General features: G+C 40.9%; 1 protein-coding gene across 1 annotated transcript in view; it reads left to right on the forward strand.

The window, feature by feature from the left end:
• Positions 1 to 19560: 19560 nt before the first annotated feature.
• LOC129112739 (small integral membrane protein 30-like) overlaps positions 19561 to 19782 on the forward strand; it is a 748-nt gene continuing 526 nt past the window's right edge. Inside the window, exon 1 of the mRNA XM_054624960.1 lies at positions 19561 to 19782. This exon is cut by the window's right edge and continues 526 nt beyond it. Coding sequence (XP_054480935.1) covers positions 19640 to 19782 — 143 coding nt within the window. The 5' untranslated portion in view covers positions 19561 to 19639.

Genomic DNA, 19782 nt, shown 5'->3' on the forward strand with positions numbered 1-19782 from the left:
AGGTTCCATTTGGTTCTGCTCATTAGATGCAGTCATTCTAACAACTGCCCCCCATCCTGGATCACACTCACACAAGCACACACACACACACACACACACACACACACACACACACACACACACACACACACACCCACACACACAAGCATACACACACGCGCCTTGTAGAAGACCCTGTCTGAGCCCTAGGTCCTCTTGGTCTGCTTAGTGCTCTCCCTACAGGACTCCCAATAAGAGATCACACACACGCACACACTCTGCTGTGGTTTATGCATGATAACATTGCCCCATACTGAGAGTACAACATGAGACCTGCTAACCATGCTTTCAGAGTCAATAAGGCTCTGATAGACGCCATTTTCTGTAAAAGAACATGTTACCTCATCAGTGGGTGTGTGTGTGCATGAGAGTATGAGAGAAGAGAGTGCACCAGACTTTCACAGCAAAGAAAAATAATATAGTGTCTTGTAACAATAGTTAATAAAGTTACTGTTTTTCTTCTAAATGATGGTACAAAAAGCAATTTCTCTGCTGCTACTGTTACCAGAGTTTGTCACAGTTCATTGGATACTGTCTAAGTGTGTGTTTCAGTTTTGTGGAAATGATTAAGCGTACAATTGCACACAGGCACTCAAGATACAAACCGTACTTTTAAAAAACTATCCACAGGAAGAAAGCCAAACTCTTGTAACCTCATCATTCAGCCAATTGTTAAGCTTATCTGAGAATGGTTTATCTCACAAAGTGATGTATATTCTCTTTGTGTCTTGTTAATGAAAGGGGCTCAACACAATAAGCAATGTGTCCGGATGTTATGAATTAGTTTTCAATATCCATCCTCAATGGAAATCATTTGCTTCTCTAGCATTTTAGACTTTGTCGGATTGTTACGGCAGGTTAGTCTATCTTTCAGAAGTCCCACATATACATGTTGTAGGCACAGTGAGACAAAAGTTTTAATTTCAACCAATATATAAGTATTGGAAAACGACATACTGATGATGATTTTTTTAATTCTTTTTAATTATTATTTTTTAATCATAGGTATCACTTATAAAAGAGATAACTGCATACTTAGATTGAAGCGGTGTAACACTGCATTTTAGCTTTTGGTCTAACAGACCTTCATCATTGCAAACCAAAGATATCACTGGAAGTTTATTCTCTTCACTAAGATAAAATGATGTCCCTGGGAAGCAGCTGTTATCCTTCTCCTTGAGGTGCATGAACTCACATGCACATGTGTTCACACTCCGTGACCTCCTCTCTCAAAAATGTACAGTAGTTCTCACTTCTCTCTCTTCAACTCACCCTCTTTTTCCCTCTCTCTCTCTCTCTCTCTCTCTGCTAACAAGGAGCGAGTAAGGGGAGACAGGCCTGTTATGGTTCACCAGCTACCAAGCTAGTGAAATGTGAGAGGAAGGGTGTGTGTGGTATATTCTAAACGTGTGTGTGTGTGTGTGTGTGTGTGTGTGTGGCTGTACAGTAAAATAGAGTTGGAATGGACATGGTGTGTGTTTGTAAGAGAGCGAGAGAGAAAGATTGCAGGTTGCCTAAGTCCAGTTTCCCTCATTGGTTTTTACACCAATTGATTTTAGTTTGAGTGACAGGCGAACGGAAACAGCACCTCAGCCTGCTGCTGTCAGCTTATGTGAATAACTGCCTCTCCACTCTCTCCCTCTCTCTCTCTCTCTCTCTCACTCTCTCTCTCTCCCTTCCTGACAGCCCTTCCTTTCTTTTCCTACCCTTTCACACACACTCGTTCTTCCTCACCAACACACAAACAATAAAAACACACAGACACACGACTCAGCCCCGACCCTCATCACCTTTTGTGAACCGTTCACGCTTTCTCATCAGGCAACATGTTAGGTAAGAGGAACCTCTAATAAGAAGACAGACACCCTTTCTCTCCTCTTTCCTGAGTATAGGAGCTGCTTCAGAATGCAGATACACTCAGGGAACTGAATGAAAAGCAGTGGAGCCCACCTGTCAACACTCCATCAGAGGAGCAACATATCATAATCGTCTGCGTTGGCGGTTGCCTGTATACCTTGTTGGCGAGCAGAGCAAGAGGGGGCGGAGAGTGAAAGCCGCTTACAGTGGGACTGCTGTGTTGCCATGGAGACTGCCTTTGCATTGAATCGATAGATAAGAGACACACTTCACACACTTCCCTGCTTTTCTTTCTTCCATACCTACTCTATTTCTTTCTACCTGCAGGCTTTGGTGCTTTCTGTGAACGCACATTTTTGCATATAATGACCAGACATGCATTTAATCACACACCCCACAAGTTCAGACATTGACACACATCCTAGTGGGCAATTTACGGAGGTCTTGTCCGTTTTCCTACCCCATCACCATCTAGGTTTCCATCTGTGGGATGGAAGGGAAGATGCATAGAAACAAATTAGGGTGAAGAAATAACATAATTTCTAGCACAATGAAATGCAGTTAGATACATACAGAATGGCGATGAAGGAATGTGAAGGTGACATCGACTTTTGACTTCACCTCAGGTCGCCTTTGAGGATTGGCAGGAGTCTCAAAGACTTGCATCAGAATCAACAAAGACCTCATGTTACCTGTCATTCTCTGTACTACAAACACCTCTATTTTTTTCATCCCTTTCTGATGAGTAGATAATGATTAAAGTGTAAGGTCTTGTGTTATGTGTCATTCCAATTATCCTTTGATCAAATGTGCCTTTGATACAAAATAAGAAGGACAACGAAAGATTAGCAGGTTTCATATCTTAGAATTAGAACGGACAGAAAGGATCCTGCGTGCTGGAACATAATGATCATTCTGTAGCAGATGCTTGATCACCAGGAATGAGTGTGTTTTATGTGTGAAATGCGCCGGGAGGCATACATTTTGGAGCGCTTCATGATTAACACAACTACTACTGATGCTCGGATAAATGAAGCCTTTGCCATGGTAACCGATCGGTTTTAGAATCTCATGCACTGTAACTATGCCTATTTCCATGACAACACTGTACAGTCGCAACCACTTAAACAACGTCAGCTTAGTGACCACTTTAGTCGAATTAATTCAGTTCTTTTTTTTTGATGTTATATTTCTATTTATTATATCTCCTGGGACTCAAATACAGCTTGCTTATATTTTATCTCTGCCAATGCAAAATGGAGGATTAAACAGTAAGGTGTTCTGTCTTAAAAACCTAATGACATCCATGTTTATTCACATAAACATTAGCACACAAACACAGAAGGCGCTGTCATATTTGTTGACTAAATAGCTATTCCAACTATAATCCCACACAAACATAAAATGTAACAAACCTTTACCACTATTACAAAGGGTTCAATTCAGTCCAAGATCACCAGGCAGTATCTGTGACACTGGAGATGGGGGAGAGTAATCACGAGCCTGACAGACTGAGTGCACTGTATGTAAAAACATGTGGAAAAAGAGATGTGGGTATACCGTGGTATAGTGACACTAACAGAACACCCATTAACCTCCACAAACACAGCTGCAGGAGGGCATGCGAGAGAGTAAAAGAGATAAATGTATTTATATGACTTCTGTTCTCAAATCTGTCTCCCTCCCTTGTTCGCTCTTTCTCTCTGCCCTCATTTTGAAAATGGGGGTGGGGGTAGTGGGGGAATCCATTTGAACGAGCTAGCCTCTGCTTTGCTCATGGGAGACAGCTTGGCTCGGAGAGCGAAAAGAGAGAGAGAGAGAGAGAGAGAGAGAGAGAGAGAGAGAGAGAGAGAGAGAGGGGAGAGAAAGGAGTAGGAGAGCGTGAGAGGTGTCTTCCATGCACCAGACGATGCAATCCTTAGCAGGAACACGGCGAGCGTTCCGCCAATGGCAGCTCACGCACAGGCCGACGCATGGAGGGTTTCCACGGCTACCCCCAACCTTCCTCACCATCAGTCCTTCCCATTTCCCCTCCCTCTCGCTCTCTTCCCTTCAATGCTCCTCTCCTCTGCCTTGAAATAAATGTCAAACGGCTAATAAACACAGTAGCGCATGCGGGCTGTACCGAATGACCGCCATAGTTGGTCATGTTCAGTAAGGCAGATTACACACTCCCCATGATTGATGTCAAGTTTGTAGGCTGTTCATTTTTGTATTTCTTCTGCTCACAATGTACAAGCTATTGTGCATATAACATTTTATTTTGTATTATTATACAATCTGGATCTATTACTGACTAGTTCAGATGATAATTTTAATGCAACAATTCATAATAAAAATGGATGGATGTATTATTTAATAAAAAATACAAGCTGTTAATTTAAATACTGGAGTACATACGGCTAAAAAGGTCTTTCAAATGTCATTTTACTCAGTTACACTGTCATGGCACACTGGTCTAATGCACGATTTGGCAATTTGCCACCCCCGCACTCCCCAGCTGCATCCTCTCTCTATGCCAAGCAACCTGAATCAAAGAGAGTTAATGCCCAATGTGTTTTTATAGTGTAGGCTACAGGTTTCTGTCCATTGTGCAAAATCTATCGAGTACTGTTCTCCTGCAGTGCATTTGAGGTTGTGCTTACCATGTCCCCTTACCATGAGTGTATGATACTAAGGAATCTTCAAAAATGGGATTGCCTGAGGCGACCCTTTAATTCAGTAATCTCTCTTATTACTACTAAGAAAGTACAGGGATCAAATATGCAAGCTCTTGAGATGTACCTGCATGACATACATATTTCTGCCTATGCATGTACAGATGTGCATTCACTTTAAGATACAAAAGAGTGTACATGCTGTTAGATAAAGTACTTTCGTGGGCAAGCATCTGTTTTTTTTGTTGTTGTTGTTGTTGTTGTTATAGCAAATTAAATTCTACATTTCTGCCCGCATTTGGATGTGTGATGTGAGAGCAGGCAGGCAGGCGGTCTGCTTCGGTGCTGTGAGAAGTGGCACACTCGGATCATTAATCAGACTCGACGGCACAGCGGGTAGAAGGCAAGCCACGGGAGAGCCCTAATGCATGCAAATGTATACTCATTTTGGGGGCAGGTTGAGCCAAGGACAGAACCTAGCCAGCAACAGAGAGAGTGAGAAAGAGTAGAAAGAGAGAGAGAGAGAGAGCAGAACATGTCAAAGCTGTAACTGAGGGGCCTGTTCAATCTGCTGTGATCCAATAGAGCTGAAGCATGAACGTGTAAATCAACATGCCAGTTGGGGAAAAGGTGAAACAGGAAAATAATACAAAAGCTAGCCGAGGCAAATCCATAATAAGATCCTTCATTGCTTTAAAGGATTACAGTAGATATGACATATTATGTTGTGATATGGAATCACAGTAACATTTGACTGGTCAGATCTCATTTGAGCAGCTGTATTATCTTTGTTACTGCATGATAGGGTTGTCAAAAAAAGCCTTTTGCCTCTGCCAACTGAGGGCACAACTTAGCATTCCACTCTTTATTATTCTGCTGAGTGCTTGAGCCTCATTATGGCTGGGATTGAACATTTGTGGAGATAACCTTACATGACTTTTTGAGATGAACCTTTTACACAGGAGCTTAGGAATGTGAATGGGGCGGAGCTACCCATGCTGGTGGCATCATCTCAAGTAAGAGGCGCAACAAATACTCCTCACAGTTTTTTTCCTTGCCAGGTTTTGTCATCATTTAGTGTATTTTGCAATCATGTTGTAGAGTTTGTAAAAAAAGTTAAAAAAAAAAACACCTATGTGATTATTAACCAATCAAATCCCAATGTACAGAAGAAAACAATTGCCCACCACATCTGACTGATTTGGTGAGGCCAGCTCCCCTTAGTTACTGTTGCTAATATGCTTGTCACCTTTCCATACTTGCACAGCGCATGTGTCGTTTACAATGAAAATAGTGGAATATGTACCATTCAAAATTCATTGCAATTATTGAATTCAGGGTTTCAAAAATGGCAGGCAAAGCCATTGCTAAACTAGGATTGGACGATCTATGTTCGGGGCAGGGGTTAAGCAAACAGTCAATTGGCAGTGTTCATCAATGGGAAGTCAATGAGGGTACATATGTCCTTGTCACTGCAATAGCACCTCCTATTATATGTTCTGGACAACTGGAAAATGGAATCTGGATAATGAGCATGGATGTGTTTTTGGGTCAGAACCCTCCCAGTGCGTTGAGTAATGTTGAAAAAATATATTGCGTTACGGAATTGTTTATATCCATTTTACAATCATGTACTGAAGATTAATCTCAGCAATTCAATGTGTTCCTCTTTGGCCTCCGTACTTCCTTGTTTTTACAATTACATATTATATGTTCCAGTGTCCCAGTGAAGTGTCCAAAGAAAACATCTATCCGCTGAACTAATAGCTCATGAATCAAGGTTTCACTCGTTCTTTTCCCAGGATAGACAGAAGGACAGCGGGAGGGATGAAAAGATGGAGTGAACGCGCAATTGTTCTGCTCTTGCAAACAGGCCATTCAGGGAAATTCCCCCGAGGACCAGAGCTTTTTCAAGGTTGCGTCCTACTCCGCTAGCTACCTCTGTGTATGTGTGTGTGTGCATGCATGCCTGAGTGCATGTAGTCCTCTGGGTCTTAATAACGTTCAGTCAGGCTGATATCTCTCCCCGCACAGAAAATAAAAGTGCAAACCGTGGATGCGTGTTTGTGTGTGTGAGTGTGTGCTGTCTCGGACAAGTGCCAGAGGTTCCCACAAGTCTCCCAGGTCAGATGGAGGGTCAACAGCTGTTGGCTAAGAATGTTCTCTATGTTCATTTTGCCTGGCACGAGAGCATGGCCCAGACATGTGAGAAGAATGAAATGCATGACAGTGTTATTGTTCTGTGTAAAATGGATGACTCTTGGAAGGAAAATGCCCCTCTGTGAATGCATGCCTGCTTTGTGATTTTACATAACACAAACACTTGCCATCAAAAGGTAGCAGGCATTCAGGCTGTATAATGACTTTAGCGATAAGGCTGTTTGTCTGAATAATTCACCCAAGCTTGATGATAATAAGATTTACTTCAAATTTTAATCGTAGCATTTCAATTTTAAATCTCATGAGTAGCTCTTTGTTATATATAATTTTTTTCTATTGCAGACAAATGATAAAATTCGTTTCAATGTAGCTGTGCAGCCATAAAACCGAACAGTCAGGTGACACTACAGCAGATTTTCTATGGCCCTAATTTTAGATGAATTTAATGCAGTAGACTTCATTTCGGTCCACAATCTATTCCCTCCTGCACTGCATTGTCAAAATATATTACTCCACTCCCCACTCGTTGTTTTTCATTGTTTGTTATTCGAGCAAGAAGTATATGGAAATTGGCTGAAGGATTTCAGAGGTTGGCAAATTGCATCTCCAATCAATGCCAGGGCTCTGCAAAAGATCTTTCTAAGCCTTGTGTGCAAAATCATGCTTTATAGATTGGAGCAAAAGTGCTTACAAACAAACCAGACAAAGCAAAGTAAGAGTCATTATTTCTTTGCATTGTAAATATTTCTTCCAGCCAGAGATGCCAAACACCATACAAATGAAAGCATGGTGATGGCGGGGATAAATTAATTAACAGAAGAAAGTGAGAGGAAAAAATAGTGTGCTTTCATTTTTCTGTTTTTAAATTAGACTCCAAAGACATCTCCCCTGCTTTTTTGATGAGGTTGTAGGGATTATGTTATTAAATCCCTGACATCACTCCTCTCTCTGTGTTCCTGGCAGCATCATAGGTAACCTTATTTAGCTTCAGTGGACACACAAGCATGCGTACACCCTCGAAACAAGAACGCTGGCAAGCACATGAGTGTTAAACATAATGCAGACACAGACATCTGGAGCATCCCAGGGCTGTCCACTGCGAGGCAGAGGATAAAGAAAGGGTTATGTAATGCTTTGCCCCTGGATGAAAGGTTTACTCTAAACTGAAGCAGTAACCCTGAACCAAGGGCTCTTTTCCCAAGAAAGGCACTACTGTTTGGTTATGAGTCTTTAGAATACTTCCTTTGACAATACTTTGCTACTTTTTACACTTAAATAATATGAAGCTTAATATAAAGCTTTGGAAAGCTGCTTATGCGTACGTTCTGTGTCTTCAAGTGTGACTTTACTATGAGAAGTGTTTTGCTACTGCAGACAGTAACTTTATGACATTACAATTTAACTGTGATTTGATGCACCTGCCGTAACATACTTTCAATATACGCAGCTTCTGAAGTGTTCCTTTCCAACCTATAAGCTTTCTTATTTTCTCTGAGAAAATTACAAGGTATTGCTTATTTATTCCTTGTCTGTTTCGAAGGCTTGCTTTCCCTCAACAAGCTTAATAGCTATGAGGGCATCGGCAGTTCTTTATGATATCACAGTAATCTGTGCTATAATATGTTTTAAAATCCAAGGAGAATTCTGAAATATGTGCCATTTACTCACTTTTGCCTCATTTCTACTGCATGATTCTGCTCGACTCGACTCAACTTGACTCGACTCACTTTTGGTAGCAGGTGCTTTTCTCAATTTCTTTTTCAGCCTCAGTTAGTACCCTGTCAATGTAGGTGGGACTCCCAGCTGAGCGTCATAGCGCGGATGTGTGAAACTACTTCTCACATGCTTGGTTTTATGGGCTGCCATTTTTCAAAATCTGGGTTGAGTGACTGAAAAAATACAAACCCTGTTGAAAATAGCTTTAAGTTTGTTGGTCGCACCAATTAACTCTAACCGATTGTGGTCTGCAGTGTTTTAACTCAACCTCAGCTAGCTTGGGACCACAACCGAGGTGGTACCAAAATAAGCACTTTCCACAGCTTTGCCAATGGAAAACCAATAAAGAATGGTACCAAGTGAGGCAAGTCATGTAGAGTCGAGTCAATTTGAGTTGAGCAGTGCCCTACCTAGAGTTTTAGCACTCCTTTGCTAAATGACTTTAGCTATACACAAACCATGCACATACACAATCAAACACATGGTCTAAACCTCTTACTCTTCAATGCTTGTCCAACATCAGAGCCATAAAAACACTTCCTAATGAACTAGAATCCCAAATTCCCACAATTAATTAAGGTTATCTTTAAAACTAGATTTTCTGAATTTTGCCCACAAAGGACAAGACCCACTGAGCCTCTTTACAAAATTGTATTTGTTTCTTTATAGTGCTGTTTACTAAGCCTTAACCAGAGAGTGTCTGAAGACTACTGCTTTGAGCTGTGACTAATTCATGGACAGCTGAGTCCCAACAGTAAAAATGAGCCAAAAATATAACATACTAATACATTCATTACTTGAACTGTTCTACCTTCTAATGTTATACCTGTTCTACTCAGGGCAGTTACTGCTAGCTTAAAGGGGAAGATTTGATTAGAAAATGTTGACACTGTTTTGATGTTGCATCTTTGCTTGCTATAGATTGGTTAACTTGTTCATTTTGACTGTTTGGATAAAATCTCGTTACAAATTCTGTGTTGTTTTTTTCAGTTTTGATGATGTGTAGGAGGGATGGCTGTGCTTCTCTGTCCACCACCTCTAGTACTGAATAAAAAAGAAGTAGAAATGAACGTAGTAGAAGCTTTCTAAAGGGGACTAAATAAGGTTCTGACTTGCAGTATGAATGGGATGATTCACACCTCTGTAAATCTCAATACATCCTTAAAGGACAAATTCAAGCACAGTTGCCTGAGGCACAGAAAGTCTGAATGCTAATATATATATATCTATGTATGCGAGTATTGGGGATTGTTTGCTGGGAAGAGAGAAAGGACTTGATTCCTTTCCCATCGTGCTCGCTGGCACACCTTTACCCAGTCAGTTTGATTGGCTCGGATAGGGTCAAATCATCCCCGCTCTCTGACATTATGTTGTGTGGGTGAGCACTACTGGGTGCTAGCTAGAGGCAAAGAAGGATTTGGAAATGCTTACACTTGTCCTGGATGAATATGTTTTCGCAAAATGCAGGAAGGTGCATCAGCACATTATATTCACAGTGGTAAATGCAGCCATGTTATTCATAATGGATACAGCAAGGTGATAAGTGCATTGCAAAATGTTGTGCTAGAGCAAATATGATTCAATACTAGGCAACTAGGCTGATTTGGTAGTCTAAACATATGAACAGACTCCCATATTTTTGAAAACAGAAACATGGAATCCAAACCAAGGATTCTATTTGTCCTTGTAACATTTTGTGTTAAGCCTGCTATTTACAAAATCTCAATATAGCATCTTCGCTGCTCTGGCACAGAACTGTATGATTTAGTTTTTCCCTCAGGTTGATTGACTCTGCAGAGAGCATGCCCACTCGCTTTTTGTGGCATGTGAGCACTTCCAAGTAACTAAGTATGTAAATTGAGCCTGTGGAGTGGTGGGAGAGTGGTGAGAAGTGCTTTTAACCTTCGTTAATGATCACAAATTATATCAACAATGTCTGGCCAAACACGAAAGCTGCAGCATTGTCAATCGACATGTTCATCGAAAGGACTTTTTCAAAAAAGTGTTGGCATTGTGTCAATTTTGGTTAGTGTTGTGTGAACTCAAAGGTAAACTGTTACCTGGTCTAAAGTTTTATGAAATATGCTAATTCGTATATGTGCGTACGTCTGTCAGGTCTTTTTTTGTGAACGTGATATGCCAGGAACGCCTGGAGGCAAAACGTCCACTTGGACTCAAGTGGGTGTTACAGCAACATGACTGGTTGGCGGAGGCATTCAACCATGAGGCGGTCACTCTGGTTTAACAATAGTTAGATGAGAAGGCTGCTACCACTCTCATGTTATGTGCTGGACTAGTTCTTAGCTAAGCACAGTCACGCTGGTGGTTGCCTGGCAACATAAAAGAGACGACAAGTCTCCAGGTAAAAGGCAGCTATCCCACCCAACTCTTGGGAAAAGGAAAAGACAAAACTGGCAAAAGATGATGCAAAAATAAACTAAGATGGAGCTGTTGCCATGACCAGCATCTTACTGTAGCTACATGCTCAACAGCACATGAGAACAAAATATGTACTGTGGTTTTGTATTTCTTTTCTTTTCCAGCGAGTAGTTTAGTTATACCTATAAAGATGTGAAATTGGTGATGAAAGTCAAACTCTATGGTGGTGTCCTTGTTGAGCATTGACCCAGATGTTTGACTACTACAAGTGACTACAAAGGCAAATGGATATAATGCAATCATGACTTTTTGTATAGCAAAAGTGAGATCTGCATGCTAATATGCATATGCAACCACTTTCAGCATTCCCATTCATTCTGTGAGCACAGGCCTTTGGAGAGTGGATGTGTGCAGAATATGTGTCTTCACTGTGTAAAATCCATGTATGTGGACTAATAATTGGACCTGCTGAGGACAGTTACATTGTCTCCTCATTGACTCTCTCTGCCAGATAGCCCTGATAAAAGCCACAGTGGAGGCTAAGTGGCAGGGTCATTTGTTACACACAGCTTTATAGACTGCTATGAGAACACTTAAAACTTTATTCAGTCCATGACATAGCCGGTTTTTTTAATAATGTTCCCTGACTAACTGGGAAGATTGAAGCTCTTAAGTAAATCCTGAATTAAAGAAAGGCACATGATGGTTTCATCAGACTAGGAAGCTGCATTTTAGAAATCCTGGTAGTCGTAAAAAGATGCACCGAAGAAAATCCGTACGTATGATCTAATATATTGCTCATACTTCATGTGGCGGGGCCTTAGAGAGGGAAAGATAGGGAACCAACAACGCCTCCTGGGGAATCACGCCCCAGTAAATATAAGCTTAAGAACCTTAAGATATTGTTTTGAGAATTGTTAAGGCACACAGATTTGTTACTGATATGAGACAGATACATGTTTCCTAAAATGAACCAAAAGGTTTTATTTTAGGAATAAAAAATTATCAAATTTCAGGGAAGGGAGCTGCGGGGGAGTAAATATAATTAATGTACAAATAAACATTACTAGAACAAATAAGGGATTTTAAATCATTCTTATATATTATAAGTTAAGCTCAAAAGGCTTTACCAAAAACCCTAAAACTACATAACAATCTAATATTCTAAAATGTCCAATCCAACATAAACTTAGCAAAATGGTGGGATTGAGGTTTAGGCCAAGAGCTGGGAGGCCGACTACACTGAGGTGTGCCCAGGGGTGCTACAGGTAACTCAGCTCAGGTGCAACACAGCAATCATCACCACAGAAATGGTGCAGCCTACACTCTTATCCCAGTGTTTGTGCATGCACGCATAAGGTGCAGGGACCTCACTAAGGGTGCATAGCCTCCTAACAGTGGCACTCTACTTCACCGAAAGAAAAAGGGAACTAATACCAAAAAGAATCAAGACAAATTAACAAACAAACCATGTTTGTTGATCAATTTAAATGAATCAAAGTGTCAAGATAAAACAGAGGCAAAACAGCAGCAGGTGAACCACTCATATATCGGGTATTAACATATACAGTGACTCATCGAAAGCAGGACAATGATGGAGTTTCTGTAACATAATTAAACACTACGAGCCACCACGGAGATAGGGCAGGGGCCAAAAATAATGAGGTCTTGCCAACAGGTGCTTTTATCAGCTGGCCCTGATTAGGGAGGAGCCAGTCTGAGGGCTGCGTTCACAACACTACACCCTCAGCTTCATTCACTGGGGAGCATTACCAACCACATATACTAAGCGAGTAAAGTAATCATTGTCTGATCTACTGTACACAGTGCTTATGTGAGTTGTCTCTAGGAGGTAGCAAAGGAAGGCTCTCCTTCAGGGTTCAATAAACTACACAGTTTCTTCATCTAGTGGGCAAGCAGGTAGGATGTAGTGTTTTGCTGAAGGACATTAGATTCATCAGCCACTGCAGGACATGAACCCTTGACCCATTGGTTATGGCAGCATGTCTCTAACCACTAGGCACTCCTGTTGGTAGCAGGTATCGGCTGTGGTCAGAATGGAGCCCTTAGTTGGTCCTCTGTAGAGCATTACTTGACCTGGCTGTTGGGAGAAAGGGCAGACGTAAGCTTAAAATATCTCCGAGGCTTGACACAGCGCTGCTCCAGCTGCACTCTGTAATTACCAGCACTGCAATCAGCAGACTCGTTAATTTCCCCCGACTGACAGCCGCTGACGGCTCAATTGCAGAAAAAGCACTGGTACTACTTCATAAGTAAATGGAACGGACGTCCTGAAGCATTCTTCAGCCTGGGAGGCTGCACTCAGAGAAGTGCATATTTTTGTGTTTTTCTGGCAGCCATTGAGATGCATGTTCCCAACAGATGTTTATCTTTGAAAAACCCAAATTGAAATGACAAAGAAAAAACAAAACAGACAAAATTGTTAGCATGAATTCTCTTCATGCCCCTTAAGAATATGGGGGGTGCCCATGGAATTGTTTCTGGTCCTGCAGAAGTATTGATTTAAGTGTAAACCAAAGTGAAGTGGTCCAGAATAAACATTCCATCGGCAAAGTAATTGGGGTGAGTGAGCCAGCAGAATTGGCCCAGATAAATAGGTCACTTAATAGGTTGTTTAGAGCGGCGACTTGACATGATGCATGAGCGAACTGGCGGCGACGGGGTCTCGCCCAAGCCGCGGTGTGGCACAGGCGCAACAGCTAAAATAGAGAATGTGAGAAAAAAAACACTCAATTGGATTTTCCTAACTTCTAAATATATAAGGCACATTGTTTTGGAAGAACCTGGCTGTAAGCAACGGGCACACCTCTAGAAATGTTTTAGAATCATAATGAATGCTACAGTAAACTGAGGTTATTTCTCTCTTTAATCACATTGTAATAATTCCCTTTCACTGCTGAGGTATTGAAATTATTCCTTTCTCTTCTCCTCCTTCACTTTCACCTGATGTCAGAGTGTTCTTTCTTGTTCACAAATGAGATCCAAAATAAAAAGGTTGCACCCTATGACAGCAAATGAACAAAAATAATGTGCGAGGGATGAGAGAGAAAACCTTTTTTAATATGTTTTTGATCAAACTGTGTTTTAAAATGATATTTCTAAATGCCTAATGCATCAGGTAGCTGCAATCTTCTCCGATAGTATGTCAATGTGACTGAGGACATTCCTCCCCATGACTGAGCACACCTGTGCCTTATCCCTTATTTATTGCTGTTTTTCTGTCCTGAAATACCCTGAAGGAATGTCGAAGCCTTGTAAATCCTTAAATCATTTTTGTCCATTGTGGCTACAAGTCTACCACTACTCTCCTTTACACTTGAGCTAAATGTTAAATGCTCACAGTGACAATGCCAACAGGCTAATGTAAAGCAGATATAATGTTTACCATGTTAACCGTTTTATTTTAGTGTGTTATCATGCTAACATTTGCAATTTAGTAGTAAAACAAGTATGCCTGAGGTGGATGAATGGCATTAGCTTTGCAAGTATTTGTTCATCAACCAAGATTTTGGACAAACAGACATTTTGAATTGATGATGAAGCTAGATGAAAAGTTAAAGGAACAGCAAAGTGATTAGGCTACAGTTCATACCAAGGGAGACATGAAGGTCTGTTAAACATTCAATGGAAATCTCTGACAAAAGAGTCACTAATGAGGGAAGGAGATGCAGGTGAGGAGGTAGGCATGGAAGGCATGGCAACTGCAGTGCAGATGAGGGAAGTGTGAACAGGTGAGTAAATGGGTGGGGCAGTCAGGTGATGGGGAATGAAGTAGTACATTGTCACATGAACAGATAAAAAATATGAAACGAGGTAAGACAAGGACAAGCAAAAGGACAAAGAGGACAAAATAAAACTGAGGAATACAAGGCCTATTCAAAACAGCATCCAGCATCATATCAATAAATGACACTATTAAATGATTGTAGACTTCTCTGTCTTTTAACGTGGGACTATTTTAGTTTGTGTGTGTTTGTGTGTTTGTGCTTGGACAGACATTTCCATGTAAGTGAACATGGCAGACGATGGACCAACCCCATCATTGCGTTCATAATTGCAAGCTACAGAGGTGACATTTACACCATGACAGGAAATATGATGAGCTATCAATCTCCCATGCATATACATGTGCACACACTCACACATGCTATGAGTAACTGTGATGTACTCAGCTGTCGGCCCTGTTTGACGCAGGCTACACATTAGTGTGCAGCTGAAGAAATGTTGATCACCTTGAGTAAATCAGTTCTGTACTGTTTTCCATCTATTTAAAGGCGTCCATCTATTTGGTTTCAGAGAGGCTCAACAGTAAAACAGATGCTAATGAAATGAAACCATTTGAACAGCTCTCCAAAAAACACTATAAATCCATTAAAGGAAAATACACTACAGGGGATTCATCACCTGATACATGAAAATGTAAAGGAACCAGCCTGATAGAGTTATCATTTTGTAAACTAAGACTGAGGTTTGGGAGGATTTATTACACAACTTTTATGTTAAACGTTGTGTAGTAAATCACTTTGTTGGGGTAGTACTCATTGTTTTGGGATATTTTATTTTTGAAATAAATTTGTCATATCTCTCTGTCAAGCTTAAAGCACACTCCTGCCCTCCACCACACACTGCTAAGAATCTCTCTGCTACAACTCATTTCAGAAACAAACTCCACTGGGAAAATCACTGGAAGATACAGCCACTATGATGACAACCATTAGGTATCTCTCTTGAAGCTCAGCAGTAATATGATGACAATTGTAGCTGAATTGAATGCATTTTATTGATACACCACACTAAATGAACCATGTTTTTAAATAAACTTTGAAGAAAGCGTTTATGCGTGGTTGTTTCATTTCAATGTTAAGAGTAAATACTTCAAACTTCACAAATTAATATTTTCATTTAAACAAAGAAAACATTAATCAGTAATGTAAAAGAAGTCAGTCATAGTGACAAACCCATAGAATTATCACTTGCTTCTGCTGTTACCTGTAGCCTGATAGGGCATGTTTTAGCTTTTAGCTGATCGTTTTTGGTTTTTCAGCTCACAACTTTAGTGCATTGAGTATCTGGTGAGCCCATTGAAGCCCATGATGATCTAAAGAAACATTACTCAAAATCTTTCAAAGGAATATCAATATAATTATTAATTGAATTCCTGCTTGAAGGAGATGCTTCAAAGATGGTCCCTGATCTAAACCCTGCTTCAATGAATATTAGTACATTTCAGTAAATGAACTTGCAGAGACTGGATATCTTTAGGGAGTTAATAAATCTCAACAAAGACCTTAAAGGGAAAATGGATATTTTTCTGTCTGTCACTTACAATAAGAATCTGAGCCTAAAGTACATTTAGGGAACATCATGTTACATTGACACTGCACAATTGCCCTACAGCTTGTTTCACTTCAGGCAGGTACAGTGCTCTCGCTCAAAAATGGGCTAATTTCAAAAACTGTTTTTCCTATTAGTGATGAGTCCAGGTTAAAAAAATACCAACGCTCCCTTTCAATTATCTTTTTTGTAACAGCCTGATATTTTTTAATCTTTCCACAGACTTGGCCCTCAGCTGAACTTAGTCTAAAAAGAGAAAAAGAAGAGAAACAAATATCAAATATCAGTGGAACGCACTGTGAAGTAAGGTTATAACTACATATGATAACATTACATTTGTATAATAGAGGACTAAATATTCACTGGGACAAATTATCTCAAGCAAATTTCTAGTCTCTGCAAAAACAAAGGATGAATTGATTACCCTTTAAAGCATTATACAACTGTCAGCGTAACGCTCAGATGCGTGATTGTCGAGCATCCACCCTCAGACTCCCTCTCAGCTTCCAATATGAATAGATAATTACACTGCGTCATTCATCTTTTTGCAGGTCCTGTGATGTGTTTCAGCTCATCCCACGTCCCTAGCGGTGTGTGAGTCAGTCCAACACTATGTTACACAGAGCCGAGCTGCCCTTTCTCTCTTTTTCTGCTGTTGATTCAGGCCTTCCTAAGTATTTTAACATTTCCAACACTGCCACAAAAGACACAGGAAAATCCATTTGTCATGTCCCTTGCAATACAATTCATTATAGATGGGGCACTGAACCACTACAAAAGCAGCAATTCCTTTAAAGGGTCAGCTTTTCAGTTTTTTCTGAAACCAATTTCAGAACATAATTAATCTTCAGGGAGAGATGTTTTGTGCTCTTTGGTTAAGGTGGAACTCTGTCTTCACTGTTGCAGAAAGTAATTGAGGATGGATGATGCTTACAAAACCAAGGACTCTGAGAACCAGCTATTTCAGTTCATCGTACCTCAAACACATTAAAGGACAGATAACCTAAGCATAGTGTCCTTGGCAGAATAACTACCAAACTTAACTAAGACAACATGGAGATGGAGATTTAAACTGGAGTCTTGTATATACTGAATATTAAAATGTTTGAAAACTTTTTATTCAACAGAAGTTCAAAATGTGTAAGAGGTCAATGTTAATAGACATATATGATATATTACAGTACGGACAAAACCCACACGCATACAGACAAAACCCACACGCATACACAATCATTTATTGCCCATACTGAATTAAACACCAGTTGAGATTGATGTGTTTATGGAGTGCCTTCCTTGCCAGGTATGCCACTGACTTCCTGGCAGTCAGTAGCACTTAAACTCCATTGAGGGGAAGAAATGTCTCTTAAAGTCAAAAGGGAAGGGATAAATAAAAAGTGGAGTCACTGGAAATGAACACACACAGAAACTTGAAATTCAGTTTATAGGACTGTGAGCTGAAGGTTTGGTCATTTGCCATCACCGCAACTGGACCCATGAAAGAGAGACAGCTATACTAGCTACACCCCTTTTCTTTGTATAATGTAGTATGCAGACAAAACTGACTGTGTAGGTGCTTTACTCAGCAGTTGATAAAAAAAAATGAATGGCAACTAAAAGCTAGTGGGAACCAATTTTGACAGTAGCAAGCCAGGCTAACTGGCTTCAACTTTCCGAGCATAAGCCAGCCAGCTTGGCCTGCTAGTTTCCACTTTCCTGATGAAATACAGACTTAACAGTACAAAATTGTTGAACGATGTGGCTAACATTACATAACCACCATTATTTATCCTTTTTGAAAAAGATGGGAAAACATCAGCACGCCAAAGAAGTTGAAAGCATGCCTTTTAACAAAGCTAGCCGTTTCCAGAAATGTGTCCAAAAAAGGTTTTATCCCCTTTGGAAAAAATATAGAGGAGAATTAAGATACACTGTTTCTCAGTGGCGCACATACATACTGTAGCTACAGAATGAGTCCTTTTCAGTAAGTGTACGAATTTAGGGATGGAGCCTTCAGGTGCTGAGCAGCACATTGTAATGCAGAACACATAAGTATGGATGATTAATGTCACTGTCCTGGCCTGTTTGACAAACACTCTCATCTCTGGATATTCTCTCATCCTCCCACTGATCAATTACCAACACCTCTGAGATCCAGGATAAGTGCTGCTGCTGCTGCTGCTGTTTGTATCTACCAGTGCATAGTGTGAATCTGGAGGACACCTGAAAACCAGCATAAGGTGGGTTTTATGTTTTTATTAAGAGCTAAAATGTGCCTTAGTTTAGGGACTGAATATAACCTTCAGGAATAAACAGACAGGCATTCAATTGTTTCATGATTTATGTTGTAAATAAGAAGCTTGTAACGGCCTTGTGGTCAGCCAAATGCAACCACAGAGATCAGACACAAAAAACGTGCACGTATGCGCGTGTGTATGTGGGACACGTTGCCAATCAGACAGCAGGACCAAGAGAAAGAGTGTATGATGAGAAGAGTGAGCAGAGGGAATGTGCGCCGATTCATCTCCTCGCCAGGAACAGACAGGTACAGAGGTATGGCAGCCCTACAAGGTCAATATTTTACTTTGGCTTGTGCTCACTAATTAAATTACAGGCGAAGTACCCCAGGAGAGCAAACAGAGAGATATAGACCCCGCAAACCCACCACCCCCAGCTCTGCAAGCCAAACAATTTGTAGCATGAGCAGAGAAGTTGGGATGTTTATTCATTGCAACACGGACGATTTGGAGCAATTTCAACATGTTTCAGGAGATTTTCAGGAGTGTACTGAGGCATGGCACAGCAGCCGGGTTGGAAAATGGAGATAAAAGTTCTTTAAGTGTGGAAAATCTATTCCTGTCCAAACTGAAATAGTAAACAACGAAAGTTCACAAATCTTGAGGTCAGCTTAATGTGGAAAATACGTGTCTTGTGGCTTTGTTTGGCATCTGGTCTGACCTTGACTAACAAATGTCCCACACAACAGTAACGGACTATGCATGTCAACAAGTGTTTGTCTTTAGAGGGAATATCAAGCTGTTGATGAGCATGGTTGATGTAAAACAGCCTCCTTTGTTTATAACATGGGCTGTGGGGGCAGGGAAATGAGGCACTGACAGCCTAATCCTCACTAATAAGGGGGGGAAAGGCCACAAATCCACTCATTGTATAAAAATACTTACAGTTTGAATCCCAGAACCAGATTGCATTCATTTGATCTGAGAAACAGAAATCGAATCAACAGCAGAATTATGCAATTATGTCTGTACCATGGGGCAAAAGGCCCTACCGAAATATAAAGTGAAACTTCTTTCAGAGAGGGGGGACAAAAAAAAAGAAATCAGACGTTAGAATAAAGCAGCTCTGTCATTGGCTGAGCGCACCAGGAAGTCCGGCCGCTGTTCCTGTCCTAAGCCTCTGACGCAGACGCAGACAGCGCTTCCCGAAAGTCAACAGCGAAAGCGGAAGAAAACCCCAACATGGCTCCCAAAGTTGAACTTGCAAACGCTGCAGCGCTCGTCTGGCTGATGTTTCTGTCTCTGATCCAGCCGGCGGAGGCTTACGACGCGGGCGATGCTCTGGCCCTGCTCCTGGGCTCCGTCCTGGCCGTGGTGGGCGTCTG

Source organism: Anoplopoma fimbria, chromosome 23, assembly GCF_027596085.1.
Source record: "Anoplopoma fimbria isolate UVic2021 breed Golden Eagle Sablefish chromosome 23, Afim_UVic_2022, whole genome shotgun sequence".
In the NCBI taxonomy this organism is placed as follows: Eukaryota; Metazoa; Chordata; class Actinopteri; order Perciformes; family Anoplopomatidae; genus Anoplopoma; species Anoplopoma fimbria.